Consider the following 26,643-nt stretch of genomic DNA (forward strand, 5'->3'; position numbering starts at 1 on the left):
TACCAAAGAAGGCTCACATTCAGCTTACCATAAAAACACCATTAATGTTTTAAGCACTAGTCTGGACAAATCAAACCTTGCAAAGTCAGTAAGTCTTGACATTCCCTGCCATTTTCAAGCAATTTTGTAATAAACACTTAGTGTTTCAGAACTCTAAAAAATCCTGATCTATCCTCTAAGATAATTCATTTTATAAACATACTAAAGACACTATTAACACACTTTGCTTCAAAGGAAATGAGCACCATGTTAAATTTAAAAACCACGTGAAGCCTGAAGAGTAGCTGAAAGTCCAAAGTAAAGCATCTGGGACTAGAATGCAAAGCAATTTAGGTACCAGACTCCTGCTGATTTAGGAACCAACATGCCTTGTAGACTAAAGCTGATTTATGATTCCCTCAGGGAATTCTGTGTTTCATCACTGATTTTTCTGTTACCATAACACTTGATCAGTATCCTATTTCCCCCACTTTGCACCTCTCCCTGAATGGGTTAATCTTCATTCTGCAAAGTCTGTTAAAGAACTTCTTTCTTCCATTTCCTTTCATACTGTTTGATTGCTTCAAGTACTTTGAATTTCTGCTACATTCCAATCCCTTTAGATTCTTGCAACACCAGTAAGTTTATAGCCTTTATATTAAAAGATCACACTTATTTAATTCAACTTACAACTCTAGATTTGCCTACCTGGGACACAGGCTACTTTTTTTGTGGACTTTTTATATCTCAGGAATGTCTGCTCAGCTGGTCCCATTAGTATCCTCAAAACGTCAGCAGAGTTTAGATATATCTCTGTCCACTACTGAGATGCTCCAGCACTCTGTCTTTGGGCTACCCAGTCAGTACTCATGTTTCCAATAAGCACCTTTTGCTAATTATTACATACTTTATTTTAGAACAGTAGCTCCATGAAACAGCGAAAGGCACAAACTCAAGTATTTTGACTCAGCAAATAAATCTCAGAATTACTTGCCACTTCTAAATCTGAATGCTTAGAGGAGTGTGCAAGAACATATTCCCCATCCAAAGCCAAGCCCAACAGGGAAATCAACAGACGCTAAGTGGCTAGAGAGGTAGACGCCTCTAAGAGACATGCTATTATAATGGTCACACAGAAGCACTATGAGCACTTCAGGTGCATTTGCTCTTTTTTCCTTCTGAATGCTGCATATTTCTGATTTAGAAGTAATTTTAATTAGAGTCCACTGATTACAAAAAACAGCAGATTGGCAACCCAGGCGGCTCCACAGAATGTGATCAAATAAGGAGAATAAGACTATGTTCCAAATCAAATCAGGTTGTCTTCTTCCCATATGCCGTTCTCAGCTGTTGACTTAATAGCACTGCACGCCCAAGGTCAGCTCCGCTAAAAATGAATCCTGACTGCATCATGAAGTTGGCTCCCACACAGCAGCCCTTCATGCAATCTGCCATGCTGCTTTTAATCAGGAACCCTAGAAAATGCACGTGTGCAAGCAGCAAATGACAGCACCGTATGTGAAACTTTGGCTTAGAGCCACATGCACCAGGAGAGAGAAGCTCTGTTCAGCAGCAGCAGCAGACAGTGAAAAGGAACATTTCCCCCCCATTTGTGAACATCACTTCTACCCAGTGCTAACATCTCTTTGAGGCTCTCCACACTTTCCTAAACACAAGCTAACCTTCTCTTCCCATGTGTTTTAATTTCCCTCACTAAGTTTAGGTACCATCATTATATTGAATACTTCCCCTTTAGCTTTCTTTAGTTTATAGAACTGACTTGCAAGACAAATATAACAAAATACCGTAAAAATACATTTCTCTCTATCTTTTCACAAAGTGCCATTATTGCCTGTAATGTAGCAATGAACACGGTTCTGAGCACAGCTTGTTCTGTTAGGCCTATACCAAAAACTGCAATTTTGATTTAACATGACTGAATAATACGTTTACTGCATAAACCGCATTAAATAAGGTATCTAATCATTGGAGTGCAATCATGTATTAGGAGGGCAGAAATCCTTGGTGCACAAAGAGGAACTGTTCATGTACTTGTGTAGAGCAGAAAGCTCATGTTACTACTAGCCCTTCTGTCTGTAGAACCAAACAAGTGTTTTTTGTTTGGCCCAGTCTTGCACATTTGCCTTAAAACGTGCTTGCAGGCAAAAGAGCTTTCCTGCTAATGGAGAAAAAGACACACAAACCTCTGAACTATTTGTTTTCATGGGGAGATGAAGCTCTATGCGCTATAAAATACCATACAATAAAAAAAGACAAAACAAACAACCTGTTTTCCTGTGACTGTCTTCAAACACTCAATTCATGTTCTAGCTATATCACACAGAAGGGTGATTTCTCACTCATAGATGGTGTTATTTAGGAAAGTTACTTGCTTCCAATGCACATACGCCAGGATGCCAAAGATTACTGTGCATCCACCACAACCTGTGAAGATGCCAAGGAAGGCAGTGAGCACAGCACCCATTCTGGTTAGTGATGCCGTTCTGTCCTCTCTGGGATATAAACTCTAGCCAATTAGCCACTCAATAAAACCGCACCCAAGTAAAGGGGATATATTAATTTTGTAAGTACACAAGCTCTTAGCATATATAAAAAAAATATGTTTTCTCTTAAAACAGCAGGATAAGATGCAATTCCTTGGGGTCAGTGAAAAGACACTGCCGATGACCAAGGCCCTGTACTTCTGACAACAAGTATCCCCGTAGCCTCCCCTTGGAGACCCATTAATTACCTCCACACCCTGCTGATACGTTCAATTTTTATTTTTATTTCAAAATCAAAGCTAAATAACTAGAAAAATCATGTGGCTGAGTCAAACTGTGACTGTATGGGTTTTAATTTTTGAGATTAAAGCAAAGTACAAAGACACACCCAGCCAGCAAAGTCTGGAGACAATAAGATGTAAAGCAATCCTCCTCCTGACCTCACATTAACACAGAAATCACCCTACAGCATGCAAGTGTCAGCCAACAACGGCACCTACTTATTTCCTGTCAGCTTGTCCCTTTGATCTAACCTGATCCTTCTTCACTTTATTAAAAACGGTCTAATCTTTTGACTTTGATCTCCCCGTAGGATTCTTCAAAGAGCTTCAAATTAGCAAACATGCAAACAACAAAAAAATGTACTCTGTATCTGCTTGAAACAATGATGTGGAGAACTGTTTCCTTCCTCAGCACACAAGTTTAATGAGGGGCAGCATTTTAAAGCCAAAAGATGCCATAGTTATCTGTTGTTTATTGGCATTAGGGTGGATGACAGAGTCCAAGCTTTTTTTTACTGGGGGTGGTTTGCTCTGAAGGTGTAACAAGGCAGCCCAGCAGGGGTAGCAAAAAAGCCATGTGCATACTTCATTCAGCATGCCAGATGAAAGGATTATGTCACATTCAAGAGCAACAAAGAGCTCTGTTTAAGTTTGTACCAGGCTGGAACTGTGGGGCAGCCGTTAAAGACCACCAAGGTTTTAAATAAAACCGGACACTTTCAAGTTTCCTCTAGTTTTCCTTGTGGTAAATCCACCCAGTATGAAGGGAATGTCAGTATCTCCCAGGAGGAAGATGTATGAGGGTTTAAAAAGAGTGAAAAAAAAAAAAGTTAATGTAACTATATATGTATTTATGTATACACACACACTTATATGCACGTATTTTATGTATTGATATATACTTCTCTCTTTCTTATTTATGGTACTCCCAAACTTAAGAATATCATCATGCTTACTTTGTTCCAGCAAGGCAAAGCTCTGCTCTTTGACCTCTCCTCCCACAGCTGAACAGTCAGAATCATCCCTCAACTGTAACTTCAATTTAGTCCCAAGGGTTCCAAATAAAACTGGTGTTTTTCACTGTTGAATCCTGCTTACCTCTGAAAGAGGCTGTGAAATTATGTTAGATTCTACATGTTTTAAGTTCCTCACATGTGCATCACCCTCAGTGTGGAAACTTGTTTTCATCTCTCACTCCACAGAGCAGATCTGTAGCCATACTGAAACAGTCCAAAAGTTTTGCAAAACAATCCACGTCAACAGAATTGCCTCAAGACTGCAGTTAACCCAAGGGCCAGAGTAGTGTCCACTGAAGTCAATGTGACACTTTCACGTGTACGTGAAAGTCTAGTTATCAATTGTGACGCAAGAGGTTTTCTCAGCAAAACCTTAATCCTGCACAAATACAACTAATCAGCATCTGCCTTAGACTCGTATACACACATCTTGGCCAGCAGCATACCATACCACGCTCCATTCTATAAGATTAGAACTAATTACTTAGTCAATCTACCACCTTGATGCTTACGGTGCTATTTTGTACACATACATTGTTGGCTTACCTGTGTAACCCAATGAAGCATCCCATGCTGTGTCTCCTTAGAGGCCTGCAAGAAAAGCACGCGTCCTGTGGCTCACACACGGGAGTGAGGATCAGATCCTGGTACAGCTCAAGGGACCAATGAGCTTCTGCTTACTTCAGACATGTTACTTCCTCTCTAGTCACTTCCATCACACAGCACATACAATGAGATGTTCCCCTTTCCTATTGTCTCACTGGAATTCCACGCTCTCCACAACAAAGGCTATTTCTGCGTTGCATATTCCAGCAGTATCTGGTTGGCCTTTATTCTCCTTGCAGTATAGAGAATAACAGGGTTTCATCAGGGAGCTCAGCCGCCACCTTTAGAGTTTCCTGGTCAAACATTTTCATCACTAGAGCATCGTTTACAACCAGCACCCTGGGTTTTGTTCAAGTCTAGATGCCTCCATTTCTGCAGCTTTCAGGCTGCCCCTCAGCCAGCACACAGCACAGTGCTGCTCTGCCTCCTCGCCTGGCCATGCTCCCAGGGCCTGCAGCTTCTTCCTGGAAGAGGCTTCAAGCTGACCAGCTAGAAGTTTAGAAGAAAACCAACAGTATGCTGCAAGATGGTCTCGTGTACCCATTTAGCAGGCAGCCAGTCACCTTCAGGAGCACCCCACCTCTACAGCGCAGCCCGTCCGTTCTCTGCATGTCACCTGCAGCCTGCCTCGTTACAGGAGAATTTCCCGTAAGGCTTTGTTCCCTTTTTTGTCCCCGTGGTTGAATGCAGACATCAAGGATTCACATGAACGCACACGCGGAGCTCGCAGCCCTCGCTCTGCCCGCAGCCCTCACAGGAGCCGCCAGGTGGCGCCACGGGGCTGCGGCACGCGCCGAGCTGCTGCGCGGGAAGGGCGGGCGCGTGGAGGAACGTGCTGCGGAGCGAGCAGCTTGCAGGGTACGGCTGTAACAACCAGCGTCCTGCTGCTTCAGTTCTGAATCGCCACTATGAGAAGCGGGGTCTGAAAGCCAAACAAGGTCTGACAGCACCATTGCTTGAATATTGTTTTATTACACACAACCAGTATTGTGATCTTACTGCTGTCCCACTGGGTTTTTTACGTTTGCAAGCTAACGGCACCTGCTGCTGACATCCCTTTAGCAAGAGTGCTCGTTTCACAACAGCAATGAGGCTGCACACATTGATAAACCAACACGTACTCCTTAGCAAGATGCATTCTTTACAGAGTTAAGAGAACAAGTCTCGTTCCCTTCCCTCTCCAAGAAAAGCTTCTGGAGTTTGGAATTTGCAGAGTAGCACCCAGACAAAATCGACAGCCTTCCCCTCAGCCTTGGACCACAGCAAGCACAGCCTCACTCTCCTGCCACCAAACGGAGCCCTTTCACAGCTGAATGGCAGTTGTACGGCTTCCCAGGAAAGTATCTGAGCTCCCACTAAGGGTGAGTGGTGACAGTGCTTGATGGAAACAACACTTCATCAAGCTCATATCAAACCCAGAGCACCCACAAGCAAAAGACAGACACAGAGTGAAGTTAAGTTCGTATCCATGCAGATAGCTGCCAAGGTCAATGAAGGGATTACTGGTGTGGCAATGGTGGGTGATTAACTGGCAGTGCTGTCAATCAATGTGTAAGCAGCAGACATGCACATTAAAAGGTACAGGCTCAGACTTTCTAAACAGTAGCCACTTGCCATGGAAATTTGCTGAGACTCACAGTTAATCCATCTTACTTTTCCATGCTTGTGTCTTACCTTCTTAATAAAGGTGTTATAGAGAAAAAAGGCAATGCATGCTCATCTGCTAACACAAGGGTAACAACAGCAGTAGAGAATTAGAGGATACCAGCAGCCTGTTCACACATAATTGACAGTGCATTCTATTCAATTCTTTTAGAATAGCGATGCCCACTTAAGACTGAGATGAGTGAGATGAGCTGCCTGCAGAGGATACCAAAACACACAGCTGCAAGCAATGCCAGACTTCAGCTTCATATAAGCTCTTGAAAACAGTTTGGAAAATAAAAGTATCACAATCACTCCAGAAGCTTTCCTCCCTTTTGAAGAAAGAAGCCATCTGTGCAGAGCTTCCACAGCTTCTGGAGAAACAAATACAGACTTCCATTTGTAAACCTTGCACAGCAGCACTGAAAATAACCTGCATCTTGCTCAAATGCATATCATACAAACTGAACAGTTATAGCTGTAGATCACTTGATTCTTTGAACATACATCCTGCATACAGCAGACCCAGACCAGGGCAATGACATGGCAGACAGAAGTTAGTGTACATGGCTTTAAGAGAACCTTACACACAGTAAGGCAAGCCTTTCTAGGTATGCACCTAGTATTTAAAGATACAGAATGAAGAACTTCTACTCATCCATCACATCTTTTATTTTCTGGTATCATTGTGATCATCTTTAAGGAAGCTGACGGATTGAGGAACGTACCAACTGCACTTCACGGATGAACAACCACAAAAATAGAAAGCACCTATAGAATCTCTGGGTTTCACAAAACTAGCTTTCATTTATAACACTTAACGCAACGAGGTCAACTGCCAACAAGTGAAGAAGCTACATTGGTAAAGTGCTATTTTTGTTAAAAGTGGCTAAAAAGCACAACTACAATAGACTTGAGTATTCGGTGGTTAGATTGTCGATGTCCTCAGCAACTTTCATTTCAGGCTCTGTGTTTTTTGATGAAACTGATGAGCCCGTTTGTTGAGCTATCATGAGATGTCACTGGAGCATCTGACTCCAACTCGGGCTCAATTTTCTTGGCAAGCTGCTTTCCAAGCTCAACTCTGTGTTTATAAAAGACAGAACAGAGAGGAAAAACAATTAGTGCTAACAATATAAAGCATGGTAAAAGATGTGCCAGCAGAGAGTAACGTGACAGTGAAAAAGTCAGTGTTCATGAGTTACTGAACAAAGGATTTAACCAAGTGCCATTCACAAAAAGCTGAAGTTCTCACAAGTAGAGCTGCCTCATTGAGCAGACAGCTCAAGTTACAGGACACTTAGAAAGCTTTGTTTTGCAGCCTCTGCACTGTTTTCCCCTTCAGTACTCATTTGTATTATGCAGCCAGTCCCAAAGCAGAAGGTATTCACCTTGCTCCTGTTCAGTATTCAACACATCACTCAAAACACTGATTTGTAGCACTAAGACAATAAACAGCCAAGCTTTGGGACTGAAAGCTTTCTTCAGCACTAGAGAACTATCCTGATGAGATAAGAAACAAGAATCTTCTAACTGCTCCAAGAAAAGAAACTGGTTCTACAGCATACTTTGTTCACCCTCCCCACATTCTCCATTTAGTTTAGATTCCATTCTCAGTTTTTCTAATACTGTAGAAAAAGCTCCTTTCATACCTCACTCCCAATTTCAGATTCTATAGTAGATACTTAAGCTTTTACTAGACAGTTTCCAGTTTCTGCTGCTCTAAAATACATATAAAGAGTAACTTTTATCCTTCAGTTTTCAATGAATGAGCTATTCTAGGCCTTCAGAGCAAACTTGCACTTCCAAGTAACTCATCACAGCATAGACAAGTCTCAATTAAAAAAAATCCTATTCATTTCTCAAGCACTTTTTCCTGTGCAAGCTTCTTACAAAAAAATGTTGTGCAGTTAATATTACTAAAATTAAAGACAGCATCCAATTAGTCTCTGAAGCCTTCCTCTTCAAAATAAGGGAAAGTAGCAAAACTCCTCATAAAGTAGCTGTTCATGGAGCTCTACCATGTACCTCTGAGACAGGTGTATTCCAATGCAGGAACATTCTTGGTAGATGGCCTCATCTAACTCCAAAATAGGAAAAACTAAAAGGTGGTCGCTCTTTTGACTAGCAAATGCCATTCAAGATGCCTACCAAATGTTTCGTGAGGTAAATTCTTGTCCCCTTATTTTAAAGGGGACATTATTTCCCCCTCTACTTCTCAGAGTACAAATTCAGCCTGCTCAACTATCTTCTTATTATTACTGTATCTTTTCTGCATTTATAGTTGGTTACTTATTTAATCTGAAAGGCAAAGATCCCCAAACTCAGTTTAGAGTCATTACTCATGGCTGGACTAGGTTACACAGTGATCTATTCCTAAAAAAAAAAAAAAAGTTTACATTTAAAACTATCCTACAGTTGTTTGATTTAAATATCTCACTATTTTTCCATCACCTTCTCTAAAGCATGGCACATTAGGGAATACAACAGTAAGTATATAAGAAAGATCAAGAAAACTTACCCCCACTGATCATAGCTGTTAATATCCCAAACGACCCCCTGAACAAATATCTTGTGCTCATACATGGCTATGAAAAAAACAAAACACCACATTTGATCAGTAACCTTATCATGAAGTCTTAAAGATAATTCACAACCTTAAGATCCATTTACTTACCAATGATTGCTCCCAAGGTGAATGGGTTGAGTTTTGTAAACATGATGGAATTGGTTGGACGATTACCCTCAAAGACCTTTCAAAAACAAGAGGTACATTACAGTACAGTGCACTGCAATGAGTTTCTGATGCAAGTTCCACATTTTCCCTACAGCCCACATAAAATTATTTGTATTAATCGAAAATACCAAATCACAGAGTCCTGAAAGCTTTAAAGGCTAATGGCTTTGTGACTGAAGCAGTATTTTCATACTCTGCACATTTTGCCCATTGTTTATTAAAAGCAATGGCAAAATGGATCTCCAAGCACTGATACTATTACTACAGCTCTGGAGAGTGGCAAAATACAAACCTAGGGGCACCGAAGAGACAGCTCTTATTTTTCCCTAAAATGCCTCAGAAGACTTCCAGTCATTATTTTTAATGGTAGTGCCATTTACAGGCTGCTCCACTACACCTGACAACCTTTAATACCACTTTCACTGCTGTCAAGACAGTAGCACTTGACAGCCACCTGAGGGCATGGCCCCCATTATACCAAGCTCCATCAAGCAGCTTAATACCACAAATCCCTCACTGCAGCAGTATTACTAACCAGGAGGAAACTGAAAAAAATGACAGAGCCTGCTTACCTTATGGGGAAGAAGCTTCTCCAGAGCATCTCCACTCAGTCCAGCTGCTTGCAGTTCCTTTCGAGCTTCATCAGCAGTCTTTCCTTTCATCAAGGCCTCAGTCTGAGCAAGGAAGTTGGCCAAAAGGATCTAGGAGGTAGAGATGGATACATGAACTCAAGCTATTATTTCCTTAGATAGAAAAGTGATTCTCAGAGCCTGAATCCAGACAGATGCACTCTAGTGACATGTCATATTTTTAACACTATGGCAGTAAAGTGTGCTAATTTTGTGTATTACACCTGCCATTTCTTTTTACCTCAGTGCTATTGATTACTATTTCAACAGTGCATGCATTCAAAAACATCCAGGTTTGCCTAGAGAAATCCTGTCCCTGCTGGAATAGACAGCAAACATCCTAGTATGAGCAAAGGAAGTATCATTTGGTATATCCCTTTCACAATGACTAACCTTTGTGGAAAAGCAAAGTTGGACAACTATTATGTTTTTACCCTATGAAAGGTAATTCTTGCAGTACAGCAACACAATGGAAGATTAGGTTACTATTCCTTGCCTAACGTTCAATTGCTAGTTGATGGGTGGGCTTTTTCCTATCAGCTATAGTGAAAATAAACATGTTATCTACAAGAAATAGTAAAAATCATTTTCTCTTTCACATAGCCATCTTGTAAGTAGCACAGTTTGTAGTACAACTGAAGAAATTTGCTGGTACAGAACCCAAACAACATTTTTAACCTGAAATCACCACAATGCTAAAGTTTAGCTGACAGGATATGCTTTTTCTGAATTATACAGCAAGTGATAAACCTGAACACTTGTTTCCACATACAAAACACATAGTTTGACATTGTTCCTTGAGAATCCTTGATTTGATAACTAAAACATGTTTTTAATATCTACACAGGAGGTTACAACCCTAAGCATGCTGGGTAGAAAGAACAGCCACAGCATCTGAGGAAACTTTCACCAGCTCTGGTAATGTGCTTCTTCCTACTCTGCGAAGAGTTACACTCCTTCAAATTCCTACAAGGAAACTCATCTCCACAAGCCTAGTTGATCAGCTTCTCCCAGCTGGAGGCCACACTGCTGCTCTACCTCAATAACTGAGCCTACTGCTCTTAAAGAACAAGAATGCCTCTAGACAAGTAACTATAATTTGCATTTTTTCAAATCTGTTGCAAACATTCATGGAGCCTGCATGTATGGTCTTCAAAGCAACATTTAGAAATCAGGCGCACTACAATACTGGATAAGCTTCAGTGTGTTCGGTGATGAGAAAATGTGCGTTCTGATAAAGATTTAATTACCTTGTGATGCAAACCATTTCTGACAGGATGTTGAGTCTGAACTGGGATCATGAAGTCACAGGGAATCATGCGTGTTCCTACAAGAAAAGCCATGTTCAGAGCCTTGCATCAGAAGAAAAATTAAAACAGTAAATTCTCACTTTATGTTGAGTTATTGGTAGACTCAGCCACTTCAAAGATTTTCTAGGTCATGTATAAGGGGAGATGACAATACAGCTCAATAGCTTCAGTTTTAGCTGACTCCCCACACTCTAGGAAAGAGACCAACATCTCATGGCCTTCTAAACTACTAATTAAGAACACAATAGTAGTATCACACTAGCCTGCACAGAAGCCCAAGCCTAGTTTCTAAACCGATGTCAATTCTGTAGACTCTTACTGCTTTGTAGTCAAAATTAATTCCAAAACAAAATAGTGAATAGTCTGTTTTACCTTGATGAATGAGTTGGTAAAATGCATGCTGCCCATTGGTGCCAGGCTCTCCCCACACAATAGGGCCAGTATTGTAGTCCACACGAGATCCTTTCTTGGTAATGTATTTGCCATTAGATTCCATGTCACCCTAAAAGGAAAGAGTACTAGTATCATTCTCACAGAACCATACACCATCAGTACAAGCTTCCATACATACTTGACTATAATACATACAGCTGCTTAATTTATGGACACAAACTTAACTGACATTTAAGGAAAAAACATATCTAAATTACTTGAACAAATGATGATAGCCATTTTCACACAACTTTGTCCCTGATTACATGAATTTACATAGTTGCAATTTTAACCTAGCAACATATATTCAGGTTCTAGAACCAGGTCAGAAACATACCTTTATTCTTTATCCTTGCTTTTTTAAACCTTCTGCTCCAATTGAATCTTACCTGCTGGAAGTAGGCAGCAAAGCGGTGCATATATTGGTCATAGGGCAGAAGTGCGTGGGTTTCACATCCATAGCAGTTTATGTACCACACCCCCAGCATGGCCAAGATTACAGGCACATTCTTCTCCAGTGGAGCAGTATGGAAGTGTTTATCCTATTCGACAAATCAAAAAGATTACATTTTCCTTGCAGCAATTGTCATACCTCCCAAATCTTTAAGCATTTTGGTTTTTTTTAACTGCTGTTTTGATCCAGAAAGCTCCCAAAGCAGCATCATTCTACAAGCACTGCTAGAGCACAGGGAGATGAACTTCGGAAGGCAGGCAGCTTCTAGTTACTGTGCTAAGAAACAGATTTGAAACAGGCAGCCCACACTCACCATCCAGTGGCCTCCAGCAAGCAGGCTCTCAAAGTTGTCAAAACCTAATGATTGAAAAAAAGAGTTAGTTTAAACTTACAGCTTAGATGTCATCTTCCTGGTAGAGGCAAGCCTGGAACAGCCTGAGATTTTTTTGTACACAGAAAGGCTCCCTACCACTAACTGAGTTTAAAGTTATATTCTGACTTTGTACCCCAGCCTTATTAATGATTAAGGCATGGATCTCGGTGCAAGACCAACTTCATGAAGCATACTTTACAAACTTCACCTAAACTCCATTCAGGGAGTGAGCAACAGGAAGGAAAACAAAGGCAATTGACATCTATTAGTCAAGGCTGCTGTTTCCAGTTTCTCCACTTATTGCTACAGTGGAAAAACTTGCCCAAAGTAAAATAGGTCAATGAAACAGGAATTCCTGCATTTGGGCCTGCAGATGTGCACCTGAAGTAAGGTCTTCTGAAAAATATTTTAAAGGTTCTTATTCTTTGTTCTCTTAGAAATTAAAAAAAAAAAACACCTTTGATTGTTTGCTCTATAAATTGGGGATTTAACCATCACATATTTTCACTAATGAATATTTTACTAATATTCTTTCTCACAGGAAGCCAGAAACCCTGATTGGCACATGTAAAAAAAACTTATGAGATTGTGGTGAAACATCTGACAATCAAAGCAGGAGCTCTACCTATGGTCAGGGGGCAGCTCTGGCAGATGAAGGATGCAAGATGAAGCAGCACAGACAGAGTGGCCCATCAGCAGTCAGCACTGTATCTGTCTGACAGCACGGATGAACAATTTATTGCAGACAAAACAGTGAGTGCCTGACATTTATTTTGCTGATCATGTACGCTTTTCCCACATGTGACAACTCCCATTCACATCATTCCAAGAATTCCACAACCAGTGTTTTTCTTTTGATGTCATTCTAAGGAAATTCTAGCTTTCAATAATAACTTCACAGTCTCAGAATAATTACTGGAAAGGAATGATGAAGGAAGAGACACAGGGATGTAGAACAGCCTGTTCATCAAGAAAAAACACTTCCCAGAGCTCTTTCATACACACTCTGTACTCACCACCTGTGTTTGAGATATGCATCAAAGACACCAATGGTGCCATAAAGCACTAAGATAGGTGAGGATCAATTTAGAAGGTCATCTATGTTTGCTTCACAACCAACCAACTGCAGTTAGACTACAGGGTCTAGTGGTATGATGATGTTTTTAAGAGAAGGAGTAGTGGAGCAATAAGAATATGATGGAATATAGCATTGTTTCCACTCTACACACAGTTCTCATGCAGAATTTATGACATTTTGTGATGCATTTTGTGACATGCTGTCACAAACTTGATATTCTACTCTTAAACAGTTTAGGCAAATCAGTTACAAGATTTAGCTTTCAAGATTGATGTGGCTTTTTGTAAAGCCAAGCAACTTTTGGCTATACTGGAAACTAAAGAGATAATCTGACCATTTCTATCTACATGTGAGCAATTTCCAAGATGACATTTAATAGTACTTCTGACATTTCCTTTGCATTTGATCATTTCAGCACAAACATTCATCTGCTTACAGAAACAATTGAGTAAGTCTGTCCTAAATTTGATTCACAATCCAGTACTATGCAGTTATTCTTTAAGTATACTCCCCAAACAGATTCCTATCAGTTAATCACAGGAATACCTACCAATATGAAGGGCAATGGAGAGACCAATGGCTGACCACAGAGAATAGCGACCACCAACCCACTGAAAACAAAAGAGTGGTTTACAGAGGAGAAGCACAAGGCTCCAAAATTCAAACTTATTCAAACTACTACACAATGGCAGCATGCTTAGACTACTTTCAGCAAAATATTACTTTCGCTGATAATCCAGTACACATCACATGGAAAAGTCAAGGGGACCTTATAGCAGCCCTTTAACAAATACTTAAGTGTGCATTTCTTTGAGGATGTGAAGTTTTCTACCTGGTCTAGAGGTTATGATTTACATGACATATCTGCTGAAGCACTTCCTTTCAGAATGTCTGCAGCTCACTTTGAAATACAAGCTTAAATTTAGTATTAACTGTTTTCCCACTATTTATGCTCTATAAGTACAATCTGCTTCAGCAAGGCTTTGACATTTAGGAAAAATTAACACTCTAGGTAAGTTCTAAACTGCAGCTATAAAATCTGTTTTGTCAGAGGCAGTCAATGAGACGAACCAAACTGATTTGAAGCAGAAGGGTCAAGGCTAGATGTACTATACTTAAATATGCATGTGCTATAAAATATCAAACTTAGATTCCTGTTTCTAATGTTTGACCTTTACAGGCGTAGATTATATACAGTAGACCCCAACAGTCAAATGTCACAGCTTATAATAACTAGGAATAAGGTAATACTTCTATCTCCTATTACCCAGCAGATGATTAGTCAGCCAAGAACATAGAAGGTTCCTCTTCAGACCTCTAAACCATTCTGTTAAAATCCTGTTGTCAAAGACAAGACTATTCTACCTGTTAGGCATGCTCTTAATTTGTTTCAGTCACAACTTTCCACATGTTTCAGTGCTAAGAATACAAGTACTATTTTGGGGGGGGATTTTTTGTTGTTGTTGTTTCATTTTTGTCAGTTACATTTAATCAAGATTTTTCATAAATAAATTCAGTTATTCTAATAGACATTCTAACTGTAAGGGATATTCTAAGTACAGCACAACATCAAGGCTTTTACTTACATCCCAGAACTCAAACATGTTCTCAGTGTCAATTCCAAACTCCTTAACTTTAGGCTAGAACAGAAAAAAAAAGTACAGAAGATTAAAAGTGTCAAAAATTTTCATGTCCACTAAATATGAAACACTCATTTGGTGCCTATTAAATGCCTTCTATTTTAAAAATACATCACTGCCATCACATTTCCAAATAGCACTATCACCATTCAGCAGTTCTGAATGCTAAAACATACACTGCTTACATGAGAATAACAATATAGTAAAAACTGACACTCTCTACACTGGAAGTGCCTGGAGTGGAAAAAGGAACTTCACACCAGATGACTTAACAACCTCTCACTTACTGCAGAGTCTAAGTGCTGCATCTCTTTCCAGCTCAGTCTTTTTTTTCCTCCCATGAAATGCCATGTCAGTGCAAATCACATTCACTGCATGTAACATTGGCACAAGCTACCTGCATCACTTCAGCAAGTATCTGTAGAGTTTAAAAGTACCATTTGTTTATAGAGAAACTGTGCACACATACACACTTAAGAAAAAACAGGTACCCCTCTTAATAACAGAAAGCACTTATGCTTGAAGTATCCATCATTTCGGATTTACAAAGCTCTAGAAGAAAAAGTAAATCTACAGTGGTGATCCACTTTAGTACTCTGGAAGTTCCAATTATTTTCAGCAGAATAAATGCATTATTTCAATAAGAAGCTGAGCTAGAACACCATTACTTGAACACCAATGAAGGCTTCCTTACTTGACTTACAAGGAGACTACCTTAAAGGTACACAGAAGAAAGTCTAAATAAGATAGTTATACTTACACCATTGGTAGACAAGGCAACAAAATGCTTGGCCACAGCTGAAGGCTTAATAAAAAAAATGAAGACCATTAGATCTGAAATGCTAATTATTTTCATTTCTTGTTATAAAAACAACTTGCTAGTATTTTACATATAAGAAAAAACAGTTTACTATCATTTTTGCATTTATCAACTTGAAATCATCTTATTTGCATTCACTGTAAGACTTGGCAAATAAAGTGTGTTCTGACAATGTTCTCAAAGAGTCTCTACTTCCATTGAGATATTTGGCTATTTTTCTTCCAAGTACATAATCAGCCTGCTGCACCACTAATGCCACTTCCAAACACTTCAACTTTGTAGTACCCCTCCCTGCTAGGGAGGAAAGACCAAGTACAACTGCAACTGATAAACCTCAAGCTAGAGATTTAGACTTTGGTCTTTCAGTGACTGTTCTGGCAAACTTCTATAATGAGAAACTTAAAAGCTCAGTTTTCAACCTAAGTACAGCTAATCTGACTATAACATGTTAAAGATCTCATATTAACTACCTGAGCAAGCACTACTTGCTGCTTCTTTTAAATGTTAGAAACAGGAGGGAGTAAGTTAAATACAAGGTTCATATTCAAAGCACAGCTGTCTGCTACAGAATCTCTGTATGTTACTTTAACCATAGTTTCAATTCCAGTTTGGAATGACTTATCAAGAATTGGAAGACAACGACATGCAGACACCATATTCTTTGATTTCCATGTCATTGGTACCACCAAACTATTAACCAGCTCTAAGGCAGATACCATCGTGTTATTTGAAGGCAGGATTTGGGAGAAAAAACAATGTTGACAGCACAAAACTTGTTTCATGGCTTCAGACAGACAGCTTGTCACTAACCATGATGCACTTCAACATTCTGTAATGCATTTGCTAAGCTATGCAGCTTACATTTGGGCAGTTATTGGCTCTGCTTCAAAGCTTGCTTGAAACGACTAGGGAGAAACTGCACAACAGGAACCAGTTGCATTCTGTTATGTAACCCAAGCATTAGACTTACATCCTTAGCAGCATGTAGGAACCACTCTTTGGCCGTTACCGCATTGGTGATAGTTTCTTGGGTGGTGAAGGTCTGAAAATCAGAAAATGAAAACATTTTATATTTAAAATTGAAACAAGTTCAATTTGTTAAAGTATCATTTAGAATTGCCCTGCTGTGGTTATCAGGAACAGGGGCTCATAACACAGGGCTGTTGGCACACTCCAGACAAAAAAAAAAAGCAAGCTTATCAAACCAGTGTAATCTTTTCGCTGGAACTGGGATCATTACTCCCTGTTTCCTTCCCTCCCCAGCTTAAGCCTTCTACTTTTTCAATTCACTAAATATAAAGTTTTATCACTCAATTAAAAAGGAAATAACTGAGCTTCCAAACATGACAGTTCACCTGGACTGTCCTTTTGATCTCCAATTCCTCCTCTTCCATGAAGCAGCACTCATTTCAACTAAAAGTATTTTGCTGACTAAACATTTTCCTGCTTCATGAAGTGTACAAAGTTCAGTCATGCAGATCTGCAAAGATCTACAACCATTCTGATGTACTCAACCATCCAAATCTTCCTTTAAGAGTGAACACTACATTCAACCTCATATCTCCAGACATATTTCATTATGAAACACAAGCCTGTTGTGGCAAACAAACAAAAAAAAGCCATTCATCCGCTTCCAAAGATATTTAATTATCCAAGTACAGTTTGGCAAATAGAAACTGAAGCGTTACTCTTAATCTGGCAGTCTTCTAAGGCTTTGAACCATGATGCCTGAACTCAATTACTCAAAACTGACCATTAGCATTACTTTGTGAAGTTTTCTTATTATTCCATAAGTTGCTCTGCCACACTATTGCCAAAATAAGATAATGAGCACCAGAGTAGAGCACAGCCAGCATTACACACATCCATTTACTGCAGATTCTGTCCTCAATGCTAAGAAGGGCCTAGTGTGCTTCAGAAACAAAGCAACCCAAGTTACGTAATAAAGAATTTAAGGTAGCAGTAGAAGATCTTCTATGACAGAATGAAGATTTCCAAACAGAACGTAGCACTACTGACCAATTAACTGAATCATTTTCAGTGCTTGAGTACTGTACCCCTGAATATTTCATGCAGCAATACAAGCTTTAATTCCAAGCTTAGGAAGAATCAGAGCAAGCCTTTTTAGAAATAGTTCACTCTACAGATATCTGGTTTAGGTCTTCCTGTTTTGACTGAACCCTTTGTCACTTGACAAGTCATACTAGTGATGTTATTAGACATACCTTTGATGCAATGATGAAGAGCGTGGTTTCTGGGTGAAGTTCAGCCAGGGTTTTGGCTATATGAGTGCCATCAATGTTAGACACAAACCAAACACGTGGGCCTCCCTTGGAATATGGTTTCAAGGCTTCAGTTACCATCAGAGGCCCCTAGAGAGAAGCAGCAGTTAGGTTGTCTTAACTGCATATATGCACACAAAAAAAGATGAGAAAGGTATATACAACTCAGGTGCTTACCAAGTCAGAGCCACCAATCCCAATATTGACCACATCAGTGATAGCTTTTCCAGTGTAGCCTTTCCATTCACCACTACGGACTTTCTAATGAGGGGGGAAAAAAAACAAACAAACCACAACACAGTAAGTATTTTATGCTATTTATATATTGAAATTAACAATTTTAACACTGGAAGCAGGCAGTTTTCAAGTACTATTGTAGAGAATCTCCTTAAGACAACACAGCTTTATACTACTGTCTTTGAAGCAAGTGTTAACTGAGTGTCTAGCTAGCAGTTAGAAGTTTAACGCACATATTTACAACAGACTGCAAAATTAAATCTTGCCCTCCTGAATCTGAACCATTATAGCATTCACAACAAGTAGAAAAGCAAAATAAGTCAAGCTAAAAGTTAAAAAAAAATGCATAATAAACTCAGATATTTAATTATTTGCATGAGATTCTTGACTCAAGGGTTTTTATTTTTTAGTTGTCCTTAATTAGCAAAATCACTTCTAATTAAAGTGGAAAACTTTATCATATTAATAAAGCCTTGGAGGTAACACCTACGGGCAAACTAGGCATTTGAAAAGCTTCTCTACTGCATATTTATGTTTTGCATTGAAATTTCTGGAGTTTTGCTCTGAAGCATATGGAATTCTCTGCTCTATTCTTGCTGGTTTTTAAACAGTTATCGAGTCCCAACAAGAAAAAAATATGATCGTTAAGCAGTATCAAAAAACTGCACTGATTTCTGTCCATTGAGTACCATCCATGCACTATATCCCACATAGCCAGGAAATGATGTTGACAGTTTTTAAATTCCATCTGTTTAGGTGAGTCAACTAAAACAAGGATCTTCATTGTCTTTCTAAATATGCTGCCTAATAAGATTTATTTTAAAATCCACTTTGGAAGTGATATTCCAACTGATGATTAACAGCACAGTAAGTCATTCCTAGAGCAACTATAATTCCACACTTGAACCAGTAATGTTAGAAGCTTGCACAAAGAAGCAGAGAACAGACTGTGAATCAGCCTACAACCAGCACTTGACAACATGCATATAAGGGAACCTGACTGATTACAGTACATGAAAAGTAAGTTACGGTGGTACTTGATACCTGGCAGAAGTGTTTCATCTTGTCCAACACTTTGTTTACTTCTGGAACAACATCTTTCCCATCTACAAGTATTGGGGTATTGGAACGATTTCTCAGAGCGATGTGAAGCACAGCTCGGTTCTGAAACAAGAGCGGAAAAAAAGGTGCAAGTCAGAAGTAACTCCAAAGTGTCCCATCCAGAAAGTTGTACAATCTTAAACACCATCAAAAACTCTTCAGATTAACTGAAATTGGCAGCAGTCATTTGTGTATATGTGTAATAGAAATGATGAGTCTCAGCTTGAAGCAGTGATTGAGAACCTGGTGGGAAGGCAGGGCCAACCCAGGGCAGCTCAGTGCATGCAGTGCACCCGAATGACCAGAAGAGGTAGAGCCAGGATGCACCCCTTCCCAGCCCTCATTTAAAGGTTGTCAGAGGAGGTGAGGGTATCTCCTGCTGGAGATCCCTGCCTACCTGCAGCCTTCCAAAGGTAAGTAACTCTTTTCCTTCATTTCTGTGCCCAAATGCACCAGCCACATTCTCATCTGCTGCAGCCGAAGACTTTGCCACCCTGCTATTATCATCCCATTATAGCATTACAGTACATATACCCACACCTAATCACCCTCACTTCACTCAATCAGTGCAGAGGGCTCACAACCTCACTGAGTAAACAAATCTGTCATTTTAACTACTTTAAAGAGAGCACTCAAGATCCCTTACAAAGCATTGAGTACTTGAGGCTCAGAATTCAGCAATACTCAAGTCCTCAGTAACACACTTTTTTTTTCAGTCCTACAAAGGATCAGTTTTTCTCTTAATAAGGATTCAAATAAAACTGTTTATTTCTCTGGTATCGTCTGTTATCCAGGAGTCCTTTCCATACACAGAGACATATCTGAATTATTTTTCATCAAATGCAGAGATACAGTAACCACATTATTCTATCCACTGGCCACAATTAAAGGTCCCTTGAACATCCTGCACACCAGATACACAGCAGTTGGTATCTATGGGGAGAAAAAGCACTCCTATTAACAGAGAATGATCATTGCAGTTTGTATGCTGCCACAAGTCAAAGAACCAAAATCTGGCCTCTGACTTGCCTGTTCAGGAGCTTATTGTTTTAATCTAGAGCAAAGGAGCTGTAGTCAATACTAATGACTAAATTAAATAACTTGTCTCCTGCTTCATTGTTCCTCATTAAAATGAGAGGCACTGAGAGACCAAGGCCACACCAATAATATACTCTAACAAGCTATCACTTCAACACAAAATACTTATAAAAAAAAAACAACAAAAAAAATCAACACTGAGTTAGTGGTTTCAACCGTTAATAATGAAGATGTATGTGCTTAAACGTGGAGCAAACAGGTTTGTTGTGCATTTGTTTTTTAAACTCCTACTCATGGAATTCTATTACTTTGTGAATACTGACAATACAGAATCATAGAATTACCAAGGTTGGAAAAGACCTAAAAGATCATCCAGTTCAACTGTTCACCTATTACCAATAGCTCCCACTAAACCATGTAATGTATCTATCCATGTAACATATCTAGCTTAACAGATTTTTTTTCAATCAAGACAAGTACTGGCATTCAAAGTACTGCCTGCTGTTATACAAAAATACTTCCTAAGTTCTGGTAGGCAGTAAAGAACACCCTCTTAACAAGTGATCAGATGCATGCTACCTCGTAATGCACTGCTTCTGCAGCATATCAGGCTACAATCTCTAACTCAACAGGACAAACACCTGGCAATATCACGCTTGAGCGTGCTATAAAGAATTTCTTCATAAGGACCAACCAAGCAGTTGATGCCTGCAGCACCAAATACAGACATGTCTTAAATACTTACAATGTCTAAAGAATGCCCTAAATCAGCATAAGAGTAGTGTACAAGTCAGCTCTCACCACTCAGCAGCACCCTTCTGTCTGGCTGCTCTAGGTTTATTCCATCATGCTATTTGACAGCAATCTGTTTAAGGCCTCATCAACATTTCACATGTTCATACTCCATAACCAATTTGCTATTCTACATTAATAGAAAGTGACTTATACCAAATTTAATTTCAAGTCAAATTCTGACCAGAAATGGGAAGTAGCCTGAAAAAGACCAAAGTCATCATGTAGTTTACTGTTAAATCAAGTCATCGTATTCAGACGGTACTGAAGGATGGAGCTGGCAGCTGAAACCAAACACATCAGTATTAGTGTGTTCAAGTGCTACTGGGGCAAGTACATCCTTCTGCCAATCTTCAACCACCAAATTTACTTTCTGGTAAATAGTGGTGCAGTTCTATCCTCTGTATGTTCTCATGAAGATCTAAACATCATTATAATCCTCAGATCTGCAGATAGCAATATAACCTGTCTTCTGGAAATAAGTGGCTATTTTTTAAAGACACTTCATAGTCTCTACTGGTAGAAGTACCCAAAATTAAACAGCTTCAGTAACCCAGTATGCCTTACACAACCTTATTCACGTTTTCTTCTGTCTGTGTCAGAGCTGTTGACATTTCTCATGTAAGTAATGAACAAACATTACAACCACCTTCAGCATTTCAAAGTAGCAATTACAGTAAGTTTTCCAAAGACTCAGCTCTTAGATGCACGAACATCCACAATTACACATGCACAACTGAGGGGAAAGATCCACAGACAGAAATAGCCTTACCTCAGTGAAGTTGATCTTCTCTCCACTGAACATTCGTTCTCTGGCACTTTCCACACCCCTTGACTTCGCCTGAGTAACATAAAAATAGATTCCTCTTAAAAATAGCAAGAAGTCAACATGTGCTGCAAAGGTCCAGCTAACAGAGAGCAAGCATTTACCACAAGACAGCCAAAGAGAAACTGTTTGCTAGAGTCAGTTACCGGTAAGAGTTAACTTTCCTAGAACACTGAATTCACAAAATAATTTTGTTTACTTACCAGTTCGATCAGCATTTTCATCACTTCTTCTGTAACCAGGTTCTTTGAGTAGTCCAGTAAGATATCCCCATGATCAGTATTCAGAGTCAGGCTATCAAAACAAATATTTCAGTTAATTGCACATTTATGACAAATCATCAACAGAACAATGACAACTCTACAAGCTCAGTAACTTCAACACCAGTTGGTCTAAGTTAGTAAAGAGAACCTGAGAGACCAGCTGGCCCCCCAAGTTCTGTAAGATGACTTACTAAACAGCATATCATTTTAACTGAAGATTGCTGTTTCAAACAAGTTATTGTGCCCATTTTCTGCCTGTAAAAATACAAACACAATGAAGTATATTCAATGCATAGCTGCATAATCTCGTCCTGTTGTACCAAGCCACGAGCCTTCTCTAGCAATTAGGTTTTTTCCTAATACATAATAGGTTAAAAAAAGCTCATCACAACCTTCTGCTGCTAAGAAAACCAAACTGCTTTCAGTTACATACCGATCATTTCAACAAATCCAGACATACTTTCTCCTATGGTGACATGAAAAGAGCTACTTACATGTCTATACGACTTCACAGAGAAAAGTTATCTGCCAAGCACAATGCAGAACTATATCCAGTTTGTGCAATGCACAGCCTTGCTACGCTCACAGCCTCAGAGGATTCTCCATACAATTTTACCAACCCTTATCTGAGAGCCATACACAAGCATTTCAGAACACAAACACCTCAGGTTTACATCCAAGCTAAAACATCGAGACAGCTGTCTGTTGGAAGTCTACTAAGCCCTTTCATATTCACTAACCTTATATCTAAATGAGAATTGATACAGCTCCCCTATTGTCCTCCACTATTTTCAACCAATTTCTTTGCACTAATTAACAACTTAATGAATAAATACATTTACTCTGAACTCCCACCTCCAAGTCATTTGGAAAGCTTCAGACAAAGCACATCAGGTAACTTCTTAGTAACTCTCACTTCTGCTCCACGTGCCTGACCATAGGAAATTGCACATACCTAAACCGATGGTATTTCCGCCCTGCTTTCTCTTTCCCAACACTGAGGCCTCATAACATTTACTGTTATTTCAGTGATATCTGGGCTAGGAACTTCACAGGATGAAACACAGCATAGCTGCTATTCCAAAAAGATATGATGGAGCAGGCAGCCATCTGGACAGGAGGAATGGGATGGATGGAATTCATAATAACAACAATCAGCAAGGCCTGGACACCTTGCTGGTTTCAATAACTTAAAGAAAAAAAACTGGAAGAAACTGCAGCCAGGTGGCATCCCAAGACATTATGCAAGAAGTAGCAGCAATGGCTACCAGTGAACACAACCAAACAATTCCCCACTTCCCATGCACGAGGCACAAAACAGGCACACACCTTGATCTCACCCTGAACTCCTGAACCAAGAGTTCCGCCCTTTCTTTAAACAGAAGAACAAAACCCTTCAGCTCAGCTGCATTCTGCTACACTATCCATTCTGCAATACAGCACCTGGTGGGAGCGCCACCCAGGTGAACAGCACTTGTCACATAAGCCACATCCACACCTCAGTCACGCAGCCTGTCACTGGGAAGTGGGAGGCTCACCATTCCTACTCACTGTACACCCAGGCAGCACAAGAAGCTCAAGGTGTGCCCTACAGGTCTGACCACGCTGCATTAGGGAGAGGACATGCAAGTTTTCACAAGTGGAGATGAAACAGAAGGAAGAAAGGGGCTATGCTGGTAGGACACAGCCAGTCAGTGCTGGGTTCCTACAGTAACACTTAACAGCTATGGAATCAAACTGAAAACAGCCAGTTTGATTCAGCTCTCCTTTGTCCCATGGATATCAGGAGATTCAGGCTCTTGGAATGCACAGGAGATACAGAAAGCTCACAAGCAGAACGTTACTTCCTACTGAAAAGTTTTAACTAAGATTATTAGAATTGCTCTTCTCACAATTAAGCAACATCCTGTTAGAGCCAGATAACATCAGCAGTCCAAAGACTTGGTGCTCCTTTTCCATCCCTGCAAACCGGCTGTGCGGAACCTCACATGGATGAGCTCAAGAGGAAAGAAGTCACTTGGCCTGGGATGCTGAAGGAGGTGTTGACACGTGCAACAAGGAAGTCCTACCTCTGCATTTAAGAGCTCGCTGTATCTGCATTGGGGGGCTTATGTGCAACAGAGCATCAGCGATGCACCTCCACATACACAGACCTGCCTGACTGCTGTACAGCCCAGCAGACTTTTCATCAGCCTGCAAAGCTCTTAAAGCAGTCGTGCCATTTGACGGACTGGGGAACCCAAAGGCTCTCACACCGCTTCCACGCCTTACTTCCGTAAGGAAAAAAAACGAAACACACAATACGTTGTTTGCAAGGTGCCGGCTGCTGCACGGGCTGCAGGAGTCGAGGCGAGCAGGGCCGCTTCGTGGCGCGGGCCGGCTCAGCGCTAATCCCGGCAGCCGGGGGCGGCTCCGGCCATCGCCGCAGTCACCTTATCGCGGGGCTTTTCATGACTAAGCACGCGGCCGCGAGATGGCCGCCCCACAATGCCGCCGTGCGCGCCGCAGCCGGCGCTGTGCTGCCCGGCACGTACCGCGCTGCAAGGATGAGTCAAGGACGAGCACGCGCGGACAACGCGCTCGGGGCCGCCGGATGAGCCCCCCCGCCCCGCGCCATCCGCCGCAGCCCGGCCGGGGGGCGCTGTAGGCCCAGCAGAGCGTGCCCGGCCCGCCGGCCGCCTCCGTGCGCTCGGCTCGGCCACGGCGGCCGCGTCTAAGCCGCCCCTGGAGCGCCGCGGGGAGCGGCAGCGAGACGGGCGGCGGCGGCGGCCCTCCTCCAGCCCGGCCTTACGTGCACGCCGCGGCTCCTCGCGGCCCCGCCAGGCCTCGGGGGCCGCCCCAGGAGAGCGCATCCCGTCCGCTTACCGCCAGCCCCCCCCGGACAGCACTCCGGAACGCGCCGCAGGACGGGAGCACCACGCGGCCCCGAACCTCACACGCGGATCGTCCCGCTCGGCTGCGGGCAGGGGCTGCCTCACCTGAACTTATGGAAGCGGTCCTTGTCGCTCTCGAACAGCTGCCGCAAGACGAGCTTGGAGGCGTTCGCCTTGTGCCACTCGTGCAGCTTCTTGAAATGAGGGTCTGCAGACAGCGCCATGCCGGATGACAGAGAGAGACAGCGAGGACGTGCGACTGCAGGCACGGAGAGTAAAGCGGCCGCTGCCGCCCCGCCTTTATAGCAGCGAGCCCGGCCCCGCCCCGGCTCCTTCCCCTCCGCGATTCCCTCCCTGCCACGCTGGGGTCGGAGCCGGGCTGGGGTGGTACGGAGCGCGGCGGTGCTTGAGAGCGGCTCCCTGTCAGGCAGCGGTGTCGGAGGTGCGTCCCGTTATAAATCTGCGCGATCCCGGAGCAGCCTCGTGAGGTTCCGCTGAGCGTGGCGGTTCTTTTTCAACCAGCTCGGCCTGGGTTCAACTTGTCCGCGCGGCGCAGCCCGGGTGAGGGCTGCCGGGGCGCTGTGCGGGCTCTGCAGCCGGCCTTAGCGCAGCCGTAGCGTTCCGAGCCCCCAGCCGGCACCGAGGCGTCGAAATCCCTGAGCAGCTGAGCGCGGCATCTCCGGGCCGCAGCTTCAGACATGTCGCTGCCGCGCCTCGCCCCGGCCGTTACATAAGGGCTCGCCCTGCCGAGGGCAGGCTGGGGCGGGCGGCGGCCGCTCGGTTGTGTGAGCGGCGCGGCTGTGCGGCGTATGGGCGTACAAAGGATGCCAAACTGTGGAGATTATGCGCTTGGGGCTTAGGAGGATAAATCCCGGTGAAGTCATGTTTTAAGAACCTAAGCCCCTCGGTGGATCTGAGCCGAAATCAGAGTCACTGAGCGTGAACTTGGCACAGATCGCTACAATCACAGCCCCAGCCTGCAGCAATAGAACCAACGTCGTTTTCCTCACTCAAAAAATATTCTATGATCCTTAATTACGTTATGTATACTTTGTGATGTGTACTTTGGTCACTGTGGCAATAAACGGGTCCTTCCCTGAATCAGAGCACGTTTGCTTGTTTCTAGGGTTTGGGTTTCCAAACTTAAAATAGCTGTTTAACAATCCAAAGACTTTTTCTTCAGCGTGACAAATCTTGAACATTTCAAGTCTCCGGGGTTTTTTGTTTGTTTCTGTTCTTTGCATTTTAGAAGGCTACACTCATCCATCTCCAGGTTCATCTGACCTAAATCCAATGGTGGCTTCACATCCCAAATCTACAACCGTTCTCCCTATAGTTAATTTTATACATGCAAGAATGTATGAGTGCAGGTCATCAATAACGACATATTAACTCTGGTTCACAATACGGGCAGTAACATCACAGTCTTGCTACTAATTCAACCTTCTAAAATGCTTATTTTGTTACCCATGACTACAGTGCATGCTGTTCACATGCTGCAAATTCCATTTGCTTTCTTATGTAGTACTATAAGATCTCAAAATGCTGTTTTCTCTCGTGTAATTGACCTAAACTTTCAACATTTGTATTTTCTTGTGTGTCCTTTGCAGCCAGCACTTCCTTACTTCCTGTCTTCTATCTCTCGGCTACAGGGTGCACACTCAGGAAGTTCTAGAGTTCAGATTATTCCTGCAGCACACTATGCAAATTTTATGACACACGCAAAAG

General features: G+C 41.7%; 1 protein-coding gene across 2 annotated transcripts; it reads right to left on the reverse strand.

The window, feature by feature from the left end:
- Positions 1-5,339: 5,339 nt before the first annotated feature.
- Positions 5,340-25,629, reverse strand: GPI (glucose-6-phosphate isomerase). Of its 2 annotated transcripts, XR_011904976.1 has the most exons (19): positions 25,021-25,629; positions 21,983-22,073; positions 21,726-21,794; positions 19,067-19,186; positions 17,963-18,046; positions 17,729-17,875; positions 16,474-16,545; positions 15,444-15,488; positions 14,630-14,683; positions 13,594-13,654; positions 11,906-11,949; positions 11,528-11,680; positions 11,079-11,208; positions 10,647-10,723; positions 9,340-9,468; positions 8,708-8,783; positions 8,552-8,618; positions 5,951-7,114; positions 5,340-5,479 (listed from the first exon to the last, which is right to left on the reverse strand). XR_011904976.1 is itself a non-coding variant. In XM_072346197.1 (18 exons), exons 1-18 carry the CDS (start codon positions 25,137-25,139, stop codon positions 6,991-6,993), a joined length of 1,662 nt encoding a protein of 553 aa, XP_072202298.1. In that variant the 5' UTR covers positions 25,140-25,629; the 3' UTR covers positions 5,341-6,990. The 2 variants fall into 2 exon arrangements, 1 of the variants encoding a protein (XP_072202298.1); XM_072346197.1 differs by having other exon boundaries at positions 5,341-7,114.
- Between the last annotated feature and the right edge of the window lie 1,014 nt (positions 25,630-26,643).

Source organism: Excalfactoria chinensis, chromosome 11, assembly GCF_039878825.1.
Source record: "Excalfactoria chinensis isolate bCotChi1 chromosome 11, bCotChi1.hap2, whole genome shotgun sequence".
Lineage (NCBI taxonomy): Eukaryota > Metazoa > Chordata > Aves > Galliformes > Phasianidae > Excalfactoria > Excalfactoria chinensis.